At 37.0% G+C, this 20,443-nt stretch overlaps 1 protein-coding gene across 6 annotated transcripts in view; it reads right to left on the minus strand.

Annotated features, from left to right (window-relative positions):
* Positions 1-7,648: 7,648 nt before the first annotated feature.
* Positions 7,649-20,443, minus strand: part of FAM120B (family with sequence similarity 120 member B) — a 51,894-nt gene continuing 39,099 nt past the window's right edge. For 3 of the 6 annotated variants that reach the window (XM_068403328.1, XM_068403336.1, XM_068403347.1), the window contains exons 7-10: positions 19,436-19,642; positions 15,403-15,511; positions 14,056-14,169; positions 9,763-10,359 (exon numbers count right to left, since the gene is read on the minus strand). In XM_068403328.1, the coding sequence (XP_068259429.1) occupies positions 10,298-10,359; positions 14,056-14,169; positions 15,403-15,511; positions 19,436-19,642 (492 nt within the window). In that variant the 3' untranslated portion in view covers positions 9,763-10,297. Of the gene's footprint in view, positions 8,083-9,762; positions 10,360-12,471; positions 12,527-14,055; positions 14,170-15,402; positions 15,512-19,435; positions 19,643-20,443 lie in introns of those variants that run through there. The other 3 variants (XM_068403356.1, XM_068403364.1, XM_068403373.1) reach the window with 3 other exon arrangements.

Raw genomic sequence — 20,443 nt, forward strand, 5'->3', positions numbered from 1 at the left:
GGGTGCAATTAATCTGAAGTCAATTGCACAAGCCATCTAAGACAAAACATAGCCCTTAATTTCTATTTTTCAAGCAATTCTGGCCTCATATCTTCTTCTGTAAAGTTACCTTTAAACTGATTTATCTCCTTTTCTGGCCCAATTTAAAACCAGCAGAATTCAGGGGAAAAAACCTCCTTCTGGCCCTTCAGAGATTTAACTGAAAACATAAAAAGAGTGAGGAAACTTTTTCTATGGGAGAAAAATGCTACAGAGTCTCTTACAGAAACTTCACACATGCTACCCTCACATACCTAGAAGTACAACTGTTTTGGAGTTGAAACTATTCCCTCTCGAAGGATGGATGATATCCAGCACATGGAAAGGCAAATGCATCTTATCCTCCAGCAGGCTGGATGCTCATCCTCTCAAAATATAAATGCTGTGGGCTGGCACCAGCTATAGCCCCTAGTGAGCATTACATGGGGCACGTAACACCCCCCTGAATCACTGCACTCCTGGAGCACAAGCAACAGAAGAGAAGTCTTTTTTTTTTCTCCCCCAGATCCTAATTTCTAAAACAACAATCAGCCTTGCTATGTCAGGCTCTCTCTACAGACAGATGGGGGTGTTTATCAGGGAGGGGGATGGTGGCTCGATTAAGCAATAACATGTTAGTGTAAACAAATGCACAATGACAAATTTGGGATTTCTTTCCTACTCCCAACAAGGAAGTGTTAGGAGACACAAACTGATTCCTATTAGCACTTACTATTTTTTTCTTTGATGCTATTTTTTAACTTGCTTGGAGCAAAAGTTTCTTGCAGCACTATTTGTTGCCAAGAATTAATACAGTAATCAGTAATGCAAAGAAGTAAAAGAGTTCCCTCCTCAAAATAAAAGGAGGATGAATTTGCAGGTTATTAATTACTTCTTTTGTTCTACCACTTCAGGAAATCATTCAAAATGTAACCTTTATGTAAAGCATAAACCACAATCACTGTCTAGACTTGCAGAGGGGTCGCACACAGTTGCAAAATGAGCCTAGATATACAGAAAGTCAATTAAAAAAATATAACTGGATTAATTGTATTGCAACCATGATGGAAGTACAGTATGCCCTAGGTTTCTGAATTGTTTTTAAAACCTAGAACTTTTGGTCTAGATGTGCTAGCCACCTTCTTAATGCTCTGTGCTGTTGTGCATCAACTGTGCAGCTGCTCTCCCTCTTTTGTTTGGAAATGCAACGTTGCTAGTGGATTTCTTTGAGCGTCTCCTATTTGCTCCTTTGTGGAGTCTGCCCTCTGCACAGGGAAGGTAGAGTAGAAATAAAATAACACCTACAAAATGAAGGCTTTGTTAAAGAGAGAAGTGTCACAATTTGCCCAAAGATGGTTAAGATTCTGAGTCAGCCTTATCACCGTATTTAAATGCGGTGATCTTTCATATGCATATTGCATGACAAGAGGTCTAGCTTTATCACCGGCATGCCTCAAACCTGGATAAACTTTACTCAAATTGAAAACCCTCCAGCAGAATGTAGATCAGAAGGACTAAAGGATCAGATGGGTAATTAAACCAGAGGGTGAAGATGATTATCAAAACGCAGCGTATTATACATTTACATCCTTTTAGATGAGCTGTATCATCATCTCAAATGAAAATTAAAGTATTCTCAGAAAGTAAATACAGAGCCCGCTGGGCCTCTGCTATTAACAAACAAACAAACCTTTGATTAAACTAAAGCTGTATCTGATAAGGCTAACTCCTGAATGGTTACCTTGACTTAAATTTTCCAGATGCCATAAGCAACATGCAAGCTTCTCATCACTTTTCTAAAACTTATGATTGCTTTCACTGAACGACTTTTTGAGCTACCTACAGCATATTTAGAAATCACATCTGAGATCAGAGCAATTCCTACAGTACAGTTTTGCTCTTTAGTAAGAGTCCAAAGGCCAGCAGCATAGTTGGCTACCTGATTTTTGAGACAGGGGGCACCATTCTATTAAAAAGCCTTCAGTTATCAAGCATTTTCAGAGGGCTTATATCCAGGATTGGTTTCTGTGCCTAGTATTTCTTGTGTCTTCGGGCATGAAGACAAGGACATTAATACATTTGAAATACCAACTTACTTCATATCAAAATTCATGCCTAGATTAAGTATGTTAACACTGAATATACCCCCTTTTATCTACATGACCACTAATAATAATACATCATTCAATAAGAGTTCCCACTAACTGTGGGAGAATAAAAAGAGCCCACACAAAGATAAAAGCCTAAAAATATCAAATGTTGTATGCATCCCTCTTATTTTATGTCCCTTCCTTGCTTCCCTGACTGTAATTTTCAGATTTGCAATTGTATCAGATTAGCAAATCAAGTCCTTCATCTCTGTGGGACTAGTGAGGTGTAGTTGCAAATACAGTCAATGAGGAGAGGAGAGTCTTTTGATGATGCTTATTGATGAAATACAATTTTCATATTAAATACAAACATCTAGTGCAGAATGCAACACTTTGTGTGACTGAAATTCCGCAGAGTGGTTCTTTCGCCCCAATTAAACGTCTACTTCCCTATTTGCAGTATATAGGATATGGGAGACAGAACCTGAAATTACTATAGCTGAAGTCCTGTCTGCACTCTGATTTCAAGTGTGTTACAGAGTTTTCAGTTGTGCACTACCATAACTCCTATTACTGCAATGAACAGCACTCAGTACAAGATCAGGGCCAGTACTTGGTTTTGATTCCTTATCTGAACAAACAAATATTCAAGACTGTAGCGCTCGGGTTTTTTAATACAATAAAGATACATTTTCCCAGTTGGCACAAGCAAAACCAAGCATTAGTCCTTAATTTTGTAGTAAGATTAAATAACACAGGCTGGTGAGTACTCAGACAGAATACTCTGCCAGCTGCCTCTTTGTCTTTACAGACAACTCTTCAACTCATCATCTGTCGTCTTGGCTACAGAGCCCTAAGAGAACTACATACTTCCAGGTAAAAAATCCTAGCCTCTGAAGACACTGTAGGTTAAACTTAGCACCTAATGTCCTACCTAGGACTTCAAAAGCAGTACAAGCCAGCAGAGCTCCAGGAGTATCAGTTGCAAGAACATATTCTTTAACTAATGAGCTTCCATGTTCTGAATCAGCTTCACATTTGTGGTGTGTAACGTTGAAACACGGTGTACTCAGTAGCCTGATTATGGGTGAGAAAGGTCTGGATGTCAGGTGGAAGGCTGAGGAAAGCAAAGAATACAAGGTCCTAACTGTACAGAGATACACAAAGACACTTTACTCGTTGTAGCTGCTTTCAGTTTTTCAAGCCGTTGTCAGCAGCAAGGTATCCCACAGGCCATATCTATTGTTTTGACGCTGCCCAATTACAACAATTACAACGGTACTTAGAGCCAAACCTTCTGACCACCTGTGCTGTCTTGGCCTCAAAGCCCCCTGCCATGGAGCAGCAAGGGTGTGCTGCTCCACCAGGGATGGCAAGCCAGCAGCTGAGCCTGACAGCGCAGGTACGGCAGTGACCTCACTGGTGAGGATGCAGTCCCACAGTACCTGAACAAGAGCAGAGCAGGTCTGATGATGGTAACCAGGTTCAGACAAGTCCTGTGGTCACTGGACAAGTCCATGGTGATGAGGCATGTCCCAGGTCAAACCAGGAAGTCAAACCGGCAAGGCAAGGGCAGAATCAGCAAGGTGCCAGGCTTGATACAGGCATATCTGCAAACTAGATTAGGCAAGGACCAAGAACAAGGACCTGAGCTTAAATGCAGCTCTTAAGCCAGAGGGCAGAGACTTCCCCAGATTTTTCACAGCCCTCTCACACAAGTCTTTCTCACACACCAGCTGGATCCAAGGTCATCCAGCTGCAGGCAGCCAAACCCCTTGGAGGCCAGAAGGAGAGCCTGGTAGAGCATTCAGGGTGTAGACAGCCATACATCTGTCAGGCACCTCTGCACCTAGGACACTAGGAAACACTGGAGCTTGTATACCCATCCTCACTGAGCCCTGTCCTGAGCAACCTCAGCAAGTCTGAATGACCTACGTTCAGGAGCAACCATACCAGGTCATCAAAATATCTGGTGAGGGCAGCCTCACCAGACTAACAAAACATCACGGCATCCCTACACTCTCAAGCATGATATGCCTATGTGGCAGAAACAAGCCAAGGTTTCTGCTTATTTACTGGGCTGACCATGCTTCATATCAGCAAGACACTCTCTAAGAAGGAGGCTCTGCATCACAGAGGAATCTCCCATCAACTTTCCTAGGGAAGGAGCATACACTAGCCTGCCTCCCAGCTTAGCGGACAAGAGGGAGTCAATGTTTAAATGTGAACACATAAACTTTTGATCTTCTTTGCGAACATTTAATTAAAGACTACCTTTGCAAAATAATACCATGTGTTTGCTTATCCTTATAACTTGGCCAGACAGCATGGCACAAAAAAATTCATAGAGTTTTAGCACTGCTGCTCCCCTCCACTTCAGCACGGCACTTGCTAAGGTAGCAAAGCAATTAAAACTGTAGTTGCCTGTTTTATAAAACAGGCATAATCTATTGTTTTGTCCATAGACAGGGTCAGCACAAAGGACGCAGACACCAGGTTCAAAAGATAAGCTTACTCTTACTTTAGTTTAAAGCAGCAATAGAATAGTAAGGGAAATAATACAGCAGGAACAAAACAAAGCAAGGTGATGCACCTAATCATTACTACATAGAATTAAGCATAGCGATTAAGAAAGATTCATCACCAATTGCCTTAATACTTTACCATCATCCAGATCCGTATATCAGCTGGGGAGCCCCTGTTACAGTGAGGATTTGGAGAGCCTTTCCTGGCAATTGGGAGGTCCTGCGCAGTGCGTCCACTCATAGGTGAGGTCTCCAAAGTCGTCGTAAGAGGGTACAGCTTTTATACTATTGAATAAGCAAGCTTACATAACGTAAAATGCAGAAAAGTCTGGTTTCACTCCATTAGATGCCACCCAAAGCCTGGCCAGGGCTTAAGGAGGAACTAAGGGAGTGTCTTTATCCATTTGGCTCTGACTACCTGTTCCCAGACAAGGCCAAACACCTGGTTTCACAGCCTTGACAGCCTGCCTCTAAGCAAGGAAAAATAGATACATTCTCATAGCATGGATACATTCTCATGACTTTTCATTTTCAATAAGGATTATATTTTACCTAAGCTACATCTTTCTTTAATAATTGTGCATATTTCACTAATAATCAGATATTAATATTATATAATGTGTGGTTGGAGGTTCATCTAGAGGTCAAGTTTAGTTCGGGGCCTATTGCTCAGGCCTCAGCAATTCATTTATATGTTTTGATACTTAGAGTGTCACAGTCACCATAAGATTAACTCCATGTTTCAGTGTGTTCTGCAGCCCAGATTCAGATTCCCAGTGTGATGGTGTCATAGATGAGCAAAATAATGTAAGATGAAGGATACATAATAGATAAAAAGAGGAAAGTTGACAAACGTCTTTCCGTCAGTCACACTTTCTCTCACAATGACCATGTCACTATTTCTGTTGAGTCACAGTTGACTAAGTTATTGATGTTAATGAATGTTCTCTGAATCCTCTTCCAGAAGGGGAATAAAGCAAGCTGATAAATAAATCCACAATTTCAGTGAACATTCGATGAAAGGCAGCTACCCAGTGCACAGGACAGTAAAGCAATACAGCCAAACAAGAAAAAAGAATGCTTTTCTTGCTTTTTTTTCCTTCACAAACATAGGTTCCTTCACTTCAAATCCACATGTCTATTTTTCCTCTGTCCAGTACCCATTCAAAGTAACCCTGTAGTCCACATATTAAGGAAACCCTATTAGACTGGAATCTTGAAGGTCATGTTCTTGTACAGGATTTCCTTCTACAGTCCATAAGCTTTATGGTACTCTGACCAATTTAAAGTTCAGTGAGACAGGAAAGTAGCACCTCTGTGTTTCAACTTCATGCTTCTGCTTTCACTCTATGATTCCTGGTGGGAAAAAAAATCTTTTGGCTTGGAAATAATAATAAGCAGCTTCTGCTTATGGTCTAACATTAGGAGGAAAAAAAAAAACCTCACAGAGAAGCTAACAATTCTTCAGTAGTCAGGGTAATTATTACCAACAATTCATAACATACCACAACTATCACAGCAAAACTCCCACTCTAACTGTATTTAACTTTGTTTTTTGAGGCCAACAGAAATCTTTTCTCATATCAAAGCCTGAAGAGGGAATTACCAACCAATTCTGGCACACAGTTACATTCTTTTCAAATACACTATTATACATCATGAGATTCCTGAAACTAGAGAACTTTCCATAAAAGTCTGACTACATTATTCCAAAAGGTTTGAGGTGGGGGGGAGAAAAAAGTGGTAGTACAATTACAGTCAGTGAGAAATCAATAGAGAAAGGAAGCAGGAATGCCCCTTTCGTGACAGGATCCCTGGAACAGAGATCAGACACTGTTGTATAAAAATGGTGTCTGTTCAAACTTATGATAGAATTAGAAATCCTGTATTGCTGCCAATTTATTTTTTAGCTGGACTGTTACTATATGCAGAGCATGAAATATTTTTATTGGGTTACAAACAAAAATACACAAGGAAATTATAGTATTGATTTATGTATGTCTGACAGTACTATTCACTTTGACATAACAAGTATACTACACAGGAACTAAGTTCCACTGACTGTTGACTTAAAGGAGTTACCTGCACCAGGCCTAAGAAACAACATCAACTGAACAATAATGGACTAAAACCAACAGAGTTTAAATCAGTAATCATTGTACCATAAAGATAAGTGTAAGTTGCACAACAGCTATAGTACTTCTGAAAATAGATTTCAAAATTAGAGCTAAATTTTCTCTTTGGAATACAAAAATAATGTCTTTTCCTCATGCTAAACATTTCTAAAGACATTTAATTTCAAGTGTACTTATGTATTACTCTAAAAATACACATATCTCCAAAGTAGCAATAAAGTCTGTGTAAAGTAACAGACCAGTGAAAATTAACACAGGAGATACTCAACTGCCCTACCTGTATTCTGTCCATTTATTTAGATCTCTTGGGACTACCTTATCAGTATAGAGTGAAATCACGGCGTCACTAGTATCTGCAAAAGCTGCACCAATGATGTCAACAGGGAAAAAAATGTTAGCCTGTGTGCTTCAAACAACTGCCACTTAGGAAAAAAAAAATGAATGCATTCAAAATGTTTGTTAGTTTCCCCTTCGTTTAGAATTTCCTCCAAAACTATACTGGCCAGAGGCTCACACTGTCACCTTTACTTTGAAGCTAAAGACAGACGTAAGGTCTGGCATAAACCATAAACGTTTCATAAATTACTCACTACATATGGAGGAGAATTCTACATATTTCAGAAGAGGACTACGCAGCTCTGAAAGGCCCCAAAATAATAGGACATTAAAGCTGTAGCAGTTTTGTATATAGAAACTAATTTTATAACTTTCTGGAATGTTTTAGCTACCCTTTTCTCAGTCTCTGAGACTGAGAAACTATAAAAGTAAGCCACATGACAGAAAAGTAACATTTTTTAACCATGACATGGTTGTAAACACTTTAGAAGTACCCTTTTTTGTCTGAGACTGGGCACTTTCAGCCTCATATAGCATAGCGTTTTAACAGAAGAGACATAACAGTTTTGACAACAGAACCAGATGAATTCATTAAATTTTTGCAGCCTTCTTCAACACCTAGGACTGGCCTCTACTTTTTAGACATAATTTTTTAATGATAATTTTTCATAACTGTGTCAACAAGGTTTTTGTAAAGTGCTCCAAACAATACTATCTGGAACATAAATTATATAATAATTGCTTCACAACATTCCGTGATTTACTTCTCTAAGCTAGAGGATAGGAAAAAAAGTATACAAAATAAAATGGTACTGAAAATGAGGCTTGATAAATTTCTGATTAGAGCCTTTCCACCATCATTCTTGAAATACTGATGAAGCTTTTATGATCTTCAGCATATAGCATTTCATAAAAATGTATCTGTTTTCTTATCCATTTTCATCCACTTCCACTAATGAGCATGGTCACCTGGGTGATCTAAAAGACAAACAGTTGCGAGGAGCCAAGTAAGACACATGAACATCAACACTGAAACAATTTTAGAAGTTACGGCTTGTTGCAGGGTAAGATTTTGTGATTTGGACTATGCAGGTGATTAAACTACCATAATGATGTGTTCTGAGTTTAGTGATCTATGTATTAATTATCCAGATCAGCACTTATGTTCTGAACCTTAAGTTCTGCAAGTCTTAATGCAAGCATTAAGTTTTATAGTGTCTGCTACTCTCCATTAGTATGGGTCATGAGATAGCTTTCAGATATAAATCTAATTTTCAAATGCTTATACAAATAAATAATCCTGGCAGTAATACACTAAGAAGCTTAAGACTGAGATACAGTTTCTGTATCAGTAAAATCTAGAATGATGATTATGAGAACTACACTAACAAGATACTAATCAATATTATTCAAAACAAAAAAGAAAAATAATCCAAAAGAGTGGACTTTCCAACATGATAAAGGCCACAGTTCTCTGCATAAATACAAAGTTTTGTCCATGTACAACACCACTGACTTCACTGTTTGGAATAGTCATCATCCTCAGTAACTAAATATGCTCTTTAGAAAAATCTGCAAACTGTATCAGATTTCAAAACTTGCTCTTAACATTTTGTGTCTATCTTTGGATATCCTCTTTTTCTGCTGCTCAGTCTGTCTTGAGAGCAGGAACAGCACATGAGGCTTTCATTTTTCTTTCATCATATACCTCCCGTATGAGAAGAAGAAAGGTTATTTTATAACTATGTACTAAAAATGCTGAAGTACAAAACTAAAGATACTGTGATTCTAAAGCACATAAACAGACAAAAACCCTTCAGTTCCATGAAAATTGACTTGAGCCAACCCAATTCAAAGATTGCTAAAAACCTAAGAAAAGCATGAAATTGTTGAAGATTACGTAGATAGAGACAATTTTGAATTAGGTTGAGATGCAGATCAGTCAAGAGATAACCACGGTTCTAAGTGTGCCACTCACTTTCTATGTGACATAAGTGTTGTTGACACTTTTTTCCTCTGGTACAATTTTTACACTTCATGATGTAAAATGAGATTTCTACATAACTGCCTAATTTTTTCCCTGAAGACAGTAATTAAGTAAAGTACCTCTGATTATTTTAACTGAATGGGTATGCAAATGGAAGACGTAAGAAAGTTACTGTAATCTCTAAAAGAGTTTCTTAAAAAACACATGTAATGACTTGAAGAGGGGCTTTTGTGGTACCAATTTACCAATATATGATCCTATGGTGCTGTTAAAAATTGCATGTGCTCTGTTATTTTACATTTCTTTAGTATTATTTATATTAATTTTATTTAAAATCATTTAATTTTATAATTAAAGAAATACATCACTGAAATTGAATTACAAAGTGAAATATATCAATTTTTAAGAAATAATTCTGAAGATAAGTGTCTAAATTTGAATTCTGGACAGGTAAAAATACTTAGTTCTCCTAAGTATTATTTATTACAGAAGTAAAGCATAACAAGACTCAGATTCTTTCCCTCCTCAGCAGTGATGTGGGTTCACTCTGCATGGTCAGCTGAGATAGACAGAAACAGTTGCTTAACTAGAAGTGCCAAAAGTAACAGCAATTTTGAACGAAAGCATTGCGTTTTGCATTTTACAGGAAGGTAATTTTATTTCACTGGCAGGTGATGTTTACATCAGTGATGTCATGTTTCAAACTTTTCAACAGGTTTCAGTAACAATAGTATAACCCTTGAGATAAAGATACAATCCACAATTAAGTCACAAACCACAATTCAGCATGGATATCTCACATTATTCATGGTGAGCAAACTCTTGTAATATACACAACTATAACAAAAATATGCAAAACATAGTTTAAGTCTTAAAACTTATAGTCAGGAATATCTGACAATGTTGTAAAAACACTTCAGACCTTCCAGTGTCAAAGGGACAAAACAATGTAGCTATACTGGGATGACACTGTGCTTCAGCTGGCACATTTAACTTAAGCTTTTGTGATTCCGGTCTCCTGGAAAACTTAGACTTAACATGACAAGTGATTAACAGGCTGAATACCCTCAGCTTCGAGTGATTTCCTCTGCAGTGACATGGTTCAGTTACTCTGTAGAGTTAGTAAAAGGAGGCTCTCATAGACAAAAATTAGCTCAGTGGTAACTATCCCATCATCTGAGTTTGCTACCTGCACACATGTATTCTTCACCAGGGAGGAGGGTGGAATCTTCTCCTCCAGTCTGGATGTCTCAATCTATATTCTCTACCTGGAGGGAGTAGGAGAGGAATTAAATATTTTTAATTAACATTAAATCAGGAAAACAAGAACTTATTCAGATAGTCTGCAAGAAAAATTACTTATTCAGATAGTCTGCAAGAAAAATTACATTTACACATATTTTGAAAAAACAACATGTCCCTCTCCAGTTGGTGTATAATTACGTCTGGCATTTTGAGATGTTGGAGGATAAAGTCCATGGTGGCATTGCTCTTCTTAAAGCTTTTGGGACACTGTAACTTTTAATTCTAGTCCAATTAATGAGTTGGGATAGTGAATTGTACAGGTCATACACTGCGTTTGACTGATCAGACTGTGTGAATTCAGGAAAAGAAAATACACTATTTAGAACCAGACATAAGTTATATTAACAAACATTTTCGTACTGGTTTAAGTGTGCCTGCTTTAGTTACAGATTCCTATAAGCAAAGTAGTACTCAAACTATAAATTAAATCTTTTTTCAGCACCAAAGTTCTACCAGATCCCACTTACATTACAGTTCTATCAAAATCCTATTAATCAGAAACATGCTTGAACACAGAGTACGCAACATGAGTGTGGAAGCCTTTATTAAACATCTAGCAAATGAAAACTTGCTACAAACTCAGATCCTTCAGTACAGTTGTATTATGTTCAGCTACAGTTTACAGTGTGCTATGACTGAAGTGAATGTACCCTTTTCATGCAACTACATTCCATGAAGAAATGGGACTCTGGATAATTCCCTTTTGTCTTGGACAAAAGAGTTTCTCCTGAGTGAGATATACTTCCAACAATTCTATTTTCCCCTATATTTCCTTGACACTCATCTTTCCTTCCCCTTGAAAAACTGCTTTCAATTTTCCATAAAAGCTTTTCTCCAAGACCCTGTTTTTAAAGAAAAATAAATCACTTTTGAAAAAGTTATATTTTCTACATTGAATTCTTTAAAAATCAAAAGCTGCCCATTTTCCTTTTTCTCTTCTTTTCCAATACAGAGATGGAATTAAAACAAGGCAAAGGTGGATGGAAACAAAGGAAGCAAAACTATTTTTTTGGAGAGTACATAATTTTCTTAGGCAGAATATAGTTGACCCTCAAATCCAACAACTTCTAAATGCAAATATGAAGTTGTCAAAACTCTTCACTATTTCCCCATCTCACTGTTTATGATTCTGCTGTTAGATGACTGGTAGCTGAAATTATCATTCATTACTTCTAGGTCTCTGACAGCTCTTACTCATTATGTCTTCATCCCTCCCCTGGGCCCATCATACAGAGTGTTCTGGTGTCTACCTTATCACAGGCAGAAATTCTATATCCTTGCCAATACCTTTCACTATTTCTAATGTATTAGGGTATCCTTGATTTCAACCATTCATGTACCTGTCACAACCAGTCCCATAGACACTCTCTTCCCTATCTCCTTCCCTTATTCTCAGCTCAATTTTCAGACAGGTTTTCAAATACTAGTATGAGAATCGTTGTCCAAACCAGTGAAATTTTAAAATATAGCTATAAAATTATGTAAGACAATGCATAGCTAAGGTTAGACTTACTTTTTTATTTTCTTCTTTTGCTATCTTTTGTATGTTGATTTAGATCTAGGTGGTAATTTGTACGCTATGACAAACTATCTCAGTATTTATCAGCTAGACTAATGAAAAGAGTGACAGAGACATGATACTCAATAGTGATTTCCACAGTTCTTAGTTCTCAGTTTATTTTTAGCTATTTGTAGAATGAGGTAACAATGTGATTCAAAACAACGTATTAGTCGTCTTAACTGCTAATGAATGAAGTTTTGTCTACCAATAGACTATATGGCATGTGGTGCGGTGTTTCATCCACGAACCTAGAATCTGGAAAGTCATGCTTTATTACAGACATCTATGCTACCTCAGGCAAGAATTTTAAACTCAAAGCACACAGATTATAAAGTGCTGCAATGCAAAGTTTTGTACCACAATAACAGAAGCCCAACCTTAGCTTTAAATTAGATACCTACTATCTAACAAGCATCAGAATGGACAGACAGTCAGAACAGGATACACAAAAGCCAGTGTGCTAAACAGGAAGTCTTCTAAATTAACAAACAAGAAACACTAAGGAAAAATCTACCTCCCTGTGAGGCTTAGATGTCCTGCTTTGAGTTACATGGATGCACTCTCTCCATCTGTGACACACAGACAAGAAATTCATGAAGAGAACTTAAAACAAAATTAGATGAGGTCCCTTCCAACCCTAACCATTCTGTGATTCTGTAAATTAAAAAACAAAACAAAACAAAACAAAAAAACCCCAAACCCTCAAAAAACCTCCAAAACCCACAGCTGAATTCCCTTCTCTCAAAACACAGCTAGAGGACGAGATGTTCATTACAACAGATCAGTGGTTAGTATTCACCATAAAATGAGGGATGCTTAAATTCAACTCTTGTTCTGCCTGGGGGGATTCAAACCATCATCTCAGAGAAATACCAGTGCTGCTTAGGTTTATGCTTTCTGAGTGGAGGCACTCTTTCCTCCACTGCTAAAGCTGAGCCATTGTCATGGAATTATTTAACATTAACTGATAAGAGAGAGCAAAGGCTGCCTAATCATTAGGTACACTCCTGACACAGAAGATATGGGTCCCGCAGTTACCGTTCCATTACCTTTTAATGCATTTAATCCAATGATTTATATATAATATGCAACAGCAGGAACTGTAACAGTATACCATGGGAAGGTATAGACAGGATGGGCTAGATAGATATCAGTAATATTACTAGGAAGTTTTATCATGTAAGCTATCAGGGAACACAAAATTGCTACTTTTTTGTTCTTTTTTCTCTCTCTTTGGTGAGACACAAACATATAGCAGAGACGACAGCTACATAACAATGCAACACAAATACCTGTCTTAATATTAGCAAACTTAGGAAAAAAGAAACTTTGTCAAAATGAGTCACCTTGGCAGATCAGCTTAAAAGGAGCTCTAAAACACTGCAGGGCTCCTTTGTAAGGAAAGATATATTTTTCCAATACATGTATTTTATGTATAACAGTGGTAATTTAACTGCACTTATAGGATCATGTTTTAAGAGTGTCCTGAGGGCAGTAAATAGGGCTAGTGTAGAAGAAGCTAAGAGGTTTTAGTAATGCTACTGAAACACATTTATAACACAGTTCAGCACAGTTACTGTGGAATACATCTAGTTGTAAGATCTCTGGAGCTGGTCAGAGATGACCTGACCCCCAAATAGCAGGCTTCCTGAGATGGTCACAGTAACAATGACTAGTTTGGTTCTGCTCACAGTCAGCGTACACAGTCTATATTTTAGCTTTACATTTTACATGCACAATCAAGGAATCTTATCTGTGAATCAAATGACAGTATCTCACTCTCAAGCATACAACAAAGGTAGCTGAAACACATTAAAGACTTTACTGTATTTATTTATTATTTATCCTCCCCAATCACATAATCAATCTTCTTTGAAAAGATGACTCCAGATTTTATAATGCTACACTCTACCTCATCTTGCAGAGTTAGTTTTTGCTAATGGTAGTACACAACTGTAATCGGTACAAGTTTTGTTACTGACTGCTGTAGCCACAGGGTAACTGCATACATACAAATGCAAACTGCACATAGACATAGAGCTGTTATGTTGCTGATAGAGACAATTCCAAATACACACATGTGCACACATTTTTTTACCTTGTGGCTGAGGATTTCTCCATAGGAACCCCCTCATCTGGTTATGATATGGAGGAACAAAAGAACTTCTGTGTGTTTGCTGGAACCTGGGATTAAATTCTCTTTGTTGTGTTCCTGAAAAACAGTATTTACTAAGCAACTCTGACTGTATATAAGACTAAATGAATAAAAAGAGAGACAGCATATTCTTTTTTGGGAAACAACATTTCTTAGTTTCATGCCAAAATACTTATGCACCATTATGATTTTTCCAAACTAAAGCGAGCCTAATAAGCATGATTCTTGTCCTCATTTCCATCTATGCACATCATGATTACAAGCTGTTAACAAGTGTATTTAGAAATGAGATTAAAATTTTATGACACAGATTTGGAGACTGCAGTCATTAAAACAAAACAGAAATCTCTGTCCAAATTGGAATCACAAATCATAATTAAAATGGTTAAGTACAGCTCTCAAGAAATAGCAGATGCTAACAAGATCTGGTATCATAAATCACCAACAGATATCCTTAGTTTTGAACGTCCAGCACCAGTATGGTGTAGTACTACATCAGAAGTATTGCTGTCACGCAATGCAAAGTACTGAACTAGCAGAAGATCATTCTGTTGTAACTTGCTCAAGGAGTTTTGAAGGGGTAATTTTTATCCTCACAGATATAATAATTGATCACACTGAGATTCAGTGTCAATTATTTTGCAGTCTCAAAAGCCTCAACATTTAGGCTGATATGTGAATGATGCTGAAAACCTTTCAGATTTTTTTTCCCTGAAAGTCAGGTAAATCAGATGGGGAAAACAAATGTCTTTAGTAAACCAAGCCATAAAGTTGGGGAAAAAAAAAGCCAGGTCTTAGGCAAAAAGAAAGCTGTTCTCTAGGTTGCCCAAAAACTTTCTTGGAAATTTTGAACAATATCAGTCAGTCCAATAAGGAGAATTCTCTCTCCAATGCCTCACTCAGACCTTCAACTGTCAACATTAAAATAGCTTCCTGGAGGGAAAGGAAGAAAAAACTCTGAGTCATCCAATTCCTCCTATAAAAATAACTTTAGTCACTGAGTAAAGAGCAGTGATGTTTCTGTCAGTGAATAATATTTTATTTACTGCATCTATCTCACTAACTTTGTAGCTAGATGGAAATATTATTTTATCCAAACTTGGGTAATCAAATTCACATGAATTCCTAAAAACAGAAAATATTTTCTTAGATCTCTCCTTTGCTTTCCTGGAGAAAGACCTTACAATTTACTTAGCTTGATGAGCTGCCTATGTAAATGCTGCTGCTGCTGAAGGGTAATTGAGCTCAACAATATATTGACTTTATTGAGAAAATTAACACAACGCCAACCTGTGATAAATCCACTCCCTCTTGGTCTGCTCTGTATTGTTCTTTTCTTCGCCATGCAAGCCTTGCAAATGAAAGACTTCAGATTCTGGAAGGGTGTATACAAAGACTCCTGCAGACAATAGGTTTAAAAATCAAAGACTGCTCTGCTTTTCTCTCTTCAGGTGTAGCACGAATCAGTCACATATACAACATCTAAAAGACTTGTCTTAGCCACAGTTATGCATATATGAAGGTGTTAGATCTGGTTTGCATTTTTTCAGGAAGCAAAGTTCAAACATTTCATATGAAAAGTGGATCCTTGGAGGGATGAGCAGGGGTGCAGAAGGAATGTTGCTCCCTTTCTCAGTGAAGTTTGTTTTTCTTCTCTGCTCACACCTGTACATCACTTTCTTTCCTATTCTATTACCTTGCACCTGTAGATATACTTAACTAGATTTCTATCAATCAGCAATACCTCAAGCAGAGATGGTTAAAGCCTCTAGATATGGACTGATGAACTCATGGAAAACACACCAGTGAAAATCAAAGTATTTTAATCTCATATGTTAGAAACAAAACTTAACACAATACTAATGCATCAGCCCCAACTCCCGACTGATAAAATATAACCAAGTCTAAAGAGAAATGGGGGAATTAAACAAAAATATTTACCTTGTGGTGTGATGAAAGGTTCTGCTGTCAAAAGGACAAGCAGAAGCTATTTAAAGATGCAATACGAAGAGATGTGACATATCCTTAACTTTCACTGATTTCAGTGAGCTTTGAAGAAGTGTCAGATCTTAGAATCTTTTTCATTTTTATTGATTTGTGCTGGGCACGTGGGTAGCAGTACACATTGAAAGGAATTATGAAAAGACTTTTAGAGCAATAATATCATTTGAGATTTTCATAAAACTGAACTGATTTTTACAGGATGACAATTCCTTTTTTTAACCACCAAGGCAGAGAGGGAGCAGGAAGGAGGCGAGAGGATTACAGGATAAGGTAAAAATCCAATAGGTGGCAAGACTGCAGCAACTAGAGAGGTTTCTTAAATTAGAGGTAGAGTCTGAATCCCTGAACCCTCATGTGAACTTTCCTAGCGCATTTTTTGAGTTAACGAACCTCTTTATAGAGCCTTAAGCAAAACCCACATATTTATTTTTTTTTTCACACAAACTGAGTACAGTCTGTGGAGAATATCCACTAACGGGAAAAACCTTTCATTGTATTCTTGGGAGAATAAATTCAGAATGTGTTTATGAAGGTTGGATGAAAGGCATGATCAAAAAAGGACAAAATATATCACTTATGCTGACCCCATTAAGTAATTTGGTTTTAATTTAAAAAAATTGATCATGAACATACTCATTACTGAGAAGCACAATAAAAAGGCTAATAAAGTGATAATATCATTGCTTCACTGCTTTATGAGACTATTATATCCAATTTTCTGTGTGGATAAACAAACTAATATGATTATTGTTATGAAAAACAGAAAACTAGCATAATATGAGCTTAGCATATTTTTTTAAAAAGCAAGATGGCTCTACTTTTGATTCTTATCAGAAGCTTTCAATTTTTTATCTTTAACAGCTGCTAGGGCTACAAAGAGCTGAGCCCACAAATATATCAACTGCATTTAATTTATACATTTTTTTTCTTTTGGTACAAGAATCTGTGGAAAGCAAACCCTAAAGTGTTCAAAATTTCTGATATACATGTAAATATTTAACCAAGATTGTATTTCTACCATAATTTTCATAAAGCTATTAACTGTATTTAAGCCCACCACAATCAAAACAACACTGATTCTGAGATGTCCTGAACTCCCTGAAGTAACGTAACTGTCCAGATCATAGAGAAGGGACCTTAGGAGTTAGGAGACAAGCCCTGAACACCAAAAGGAGTAACTTTCCTATTACTTATCTTTTCTATAGTAGAACATCCCACTTAGAGTAACTTTTTTCTGAATACAATGCTGTCGCTATAATCAGATTAGATTTATGGTGCTCAAGGGTAGATTGTTAACAAACAAGTGCTGAAAGATCTTGGCTTCCAGTGGGACAATAGCTCTGCCAGGAACTAAGTACCAGTTTTATTTACTAAAGTTGAATTTATAATAATAGGAAAAACCAATCACATACGCTTGTTGCCTGGCCAGTGTCCCCAGCTAAACCGGCATCTCTTGGCAGTTCTTCCCAAAACAGATTCTTGCCTCAAACTGATAAACTGGAAAGCTATTTTATTAGTCTGGGAGCTATCTCTGCCATATATGTATGATAAAATCGTACCTAAAAAAGAAAGAGATATTTGAACTAGTCTAAAAATCCACAGGGCTAGACTATTTTTCCCCACAACAGAACAGATTATCTGGGGTTTGTTTAAACTAGAGTGTCAGGCTTTCAAAAACCTTAACCTAGATATTTTATTTGATCAAGCAAATTTCCAGCTCTGGCCTAGGGATCTAAGCATCTTCCTTCATCTTCCTGCTAAGATAGGTTAAAATATAACTTTTATCTGACCACATCAAGATTTTCAAACGTTAGCTAAAACATACTACCTAACACATTTAAAAATACCTCTCAGCCAGTATAAATTTTGTACAGATTTAGATACATATTGTAAAAGTTATTCACTAACCTGAATTCTACCCAAATGGAAAAGAAGTATCAATTTCACATAGATCTGTACAGTTTTACATTTTCCCATTTATTCTTTAGACCCTCTATTGTTCTTCAAAATCCTACATGAAAAACTGGATGAACCACTGGCCCAATCCAAAATCTACTGAAATAAATGAATCAATTAATGGGAACCCCAGGATCTGGAATAGAGACTACGGACTTAATCATATGATTGATTCCATATGGAAAGGATTATCCTCCTCCTCCATGCTGAAAACACATACATTCCACCCACCCACATGTGTTCCACTCATCACTCCAGATCAGGACAGGATGTAATTGGACACAAAATTAGAAAAGAAAACTAATTATACAACAGCTGATATTGAATGCATAAGATTAAAATAATTCAAAACTGAAAACTTTTTTCTCTGTAATCACTTTTATTTACTTTAGCCTCAAGTGAGACATGTAACAACAGGTAAAAACATTTCAAAGGTAGTATTTTTAAAAGTAATTAAATGATACAGGATTTTCAGTTCCACATTGAAAAGAGACACATTAATCGAAGGTCTTCAGAGCTATCTACACAGATGAGCACAGATCTACCCAAATATCTCTCCACATATTCTGTGCTGGTGGGACATGAGACAGGTCTGGTCCAAGGTTTCCCCAGTGCATTAGTACAGCCTTGCACCCAGTCTAGCAGACCCTGCTTCTGAGCCTGGACATGATGCCACCCTAATGCACCAGATATGGCCCATACCCAGCAAGACTCTCCTGATATCTCCCTGCCCTTGCCTGGGCAGACATGTTTTAAGTCATAAGTTTTTTGGTAACATAGCATGCAAATTGTACAAATCCCCAGCTTCTGAAAAGTGGGATTGAGAACTAAATAAGTACTTAGAGGTACAGGAAGGTATTTGGTGAGATTCTAAAAAAATACCTAGATATTATACCTTCCTCTGATTTCCAGTTCCTTTTTAAATTTACCAAACCTTCATCTCAAGGTTCCTTAATACCTTTAAAACTATCATTCTTAAACACTTTAAAAATTATACCCAGTAAGCTTATTTAAAGACATTCTTAATATGTTGCTTAAAATCTTACAGGAAAAAGATCTCATTAATGTCTTAGTACTAGAAAACCATTACAGGCATTTTAATTTTTTTAAAATTGACAACCATTTTGACACTTCCTTATATTATTTTCTGAGTAATGGAAACAATAATAAAGGTAAAATTATAGCTTCCTTCATAGTCTCAGTATTTCTACCTTCTTAGTTTTTTTTGGTGGAGAGGATGAAAAAGGAATAAGGAAGAGAGGAAAAATACAAAGAAAGAGGACCAGTGTAAACATGAATATTGAAATGGACAGGTACATTTTTCAAAGAATACAGAACTGTCTAAGAGGATGCGATTACTCACATTGCCTTCCAAAAGCTCTTCCAAAGAGTAACCTCGGTGCGACTGCTGGTATTTTTCTTGAAAAAGTTTTCCGTCAAACACTTCCCAAGGCATCAAATCATCCATTCTGAATGGAAAGCCACATGCACTATTGGCCATGAGCAAAGTTGTAAGGCCACGAACAAAGACAGCACCAAGATGTACAGCTCTGGAGTCCACTTGCGCAAGCTGTTAACACAAAGAAAAAAAAAAAGGTACGCCTCACAAATCAGGAAATATAAGCAATCTTACCATCACATATAACCACGGGAACAGCAGAGCAAATGATAAACAGTCCCAAAGTTGTGACAGTGATGGTCCTCTACTGCACAGTGGAATTCATCAAACGATTCTGTATCTAGTTTTGTTCAACAAAGTGAAAGAAGTGAAGTTTGTTTTAACAAACACAGCATCTCACTCAAGTTTTTAAGACAGATACATTCAAAATGAAAATGGAAACACAAAATAAATGGCTGTTCTCCACAGTATTTCTCAAGCATTAGCACTTCCCCAGAAAGAATTCTATTAGTGGAATGCAAAATATGAACTTGGAGTATAAAATGATGTGTACAGTGATCCATTGACCTTCCATAGTTTGATCAACTTGGAAATGTACAGCACTTAGAGATCATTTAAATTACACGATTTGACAGAACAAAGTGTATTGTGCCCAGACTTTTATTTTAAACACTCTAAAGTTTCCTCTGACTGTAGTCTGAAAGTCAAATTATTTCACTTCAACATGGATGTCTCCAGAAGAAATACTGGAATGGTATGACAACATCCAGAAAATGCAAAATAAGAAACTCAACAAGACAATTAAAACTCACTGCCAAAATAAACTTGATGGGTGAATTTAACATCCTGCTGTGGCAGAGCATAGTGAACTACAAAAGCCTTGAATCCAATATGGGGAAAGCTGTGATTTTAAGAATAGTGTAAACAGTACAAAGCTCCTCACTGGGGAATGCCTTTTCCACACTCTGTACC

The sequence above is a fragment of the Nyctibius grandis genome, chromosome 1, assembly GCF_013368605.1.
Source record: "Nyctibius grandis isolate bNycGra1 chromosome 1, bNycGra1.pri, whole genome shotgun sequence".
Lineage (NCBI taxonomy): Eukaryota > Metazoa > Chordata > Aves > Nyctibiiformes > Nyctibiidae > Nyctibius > Nyctibius grandis.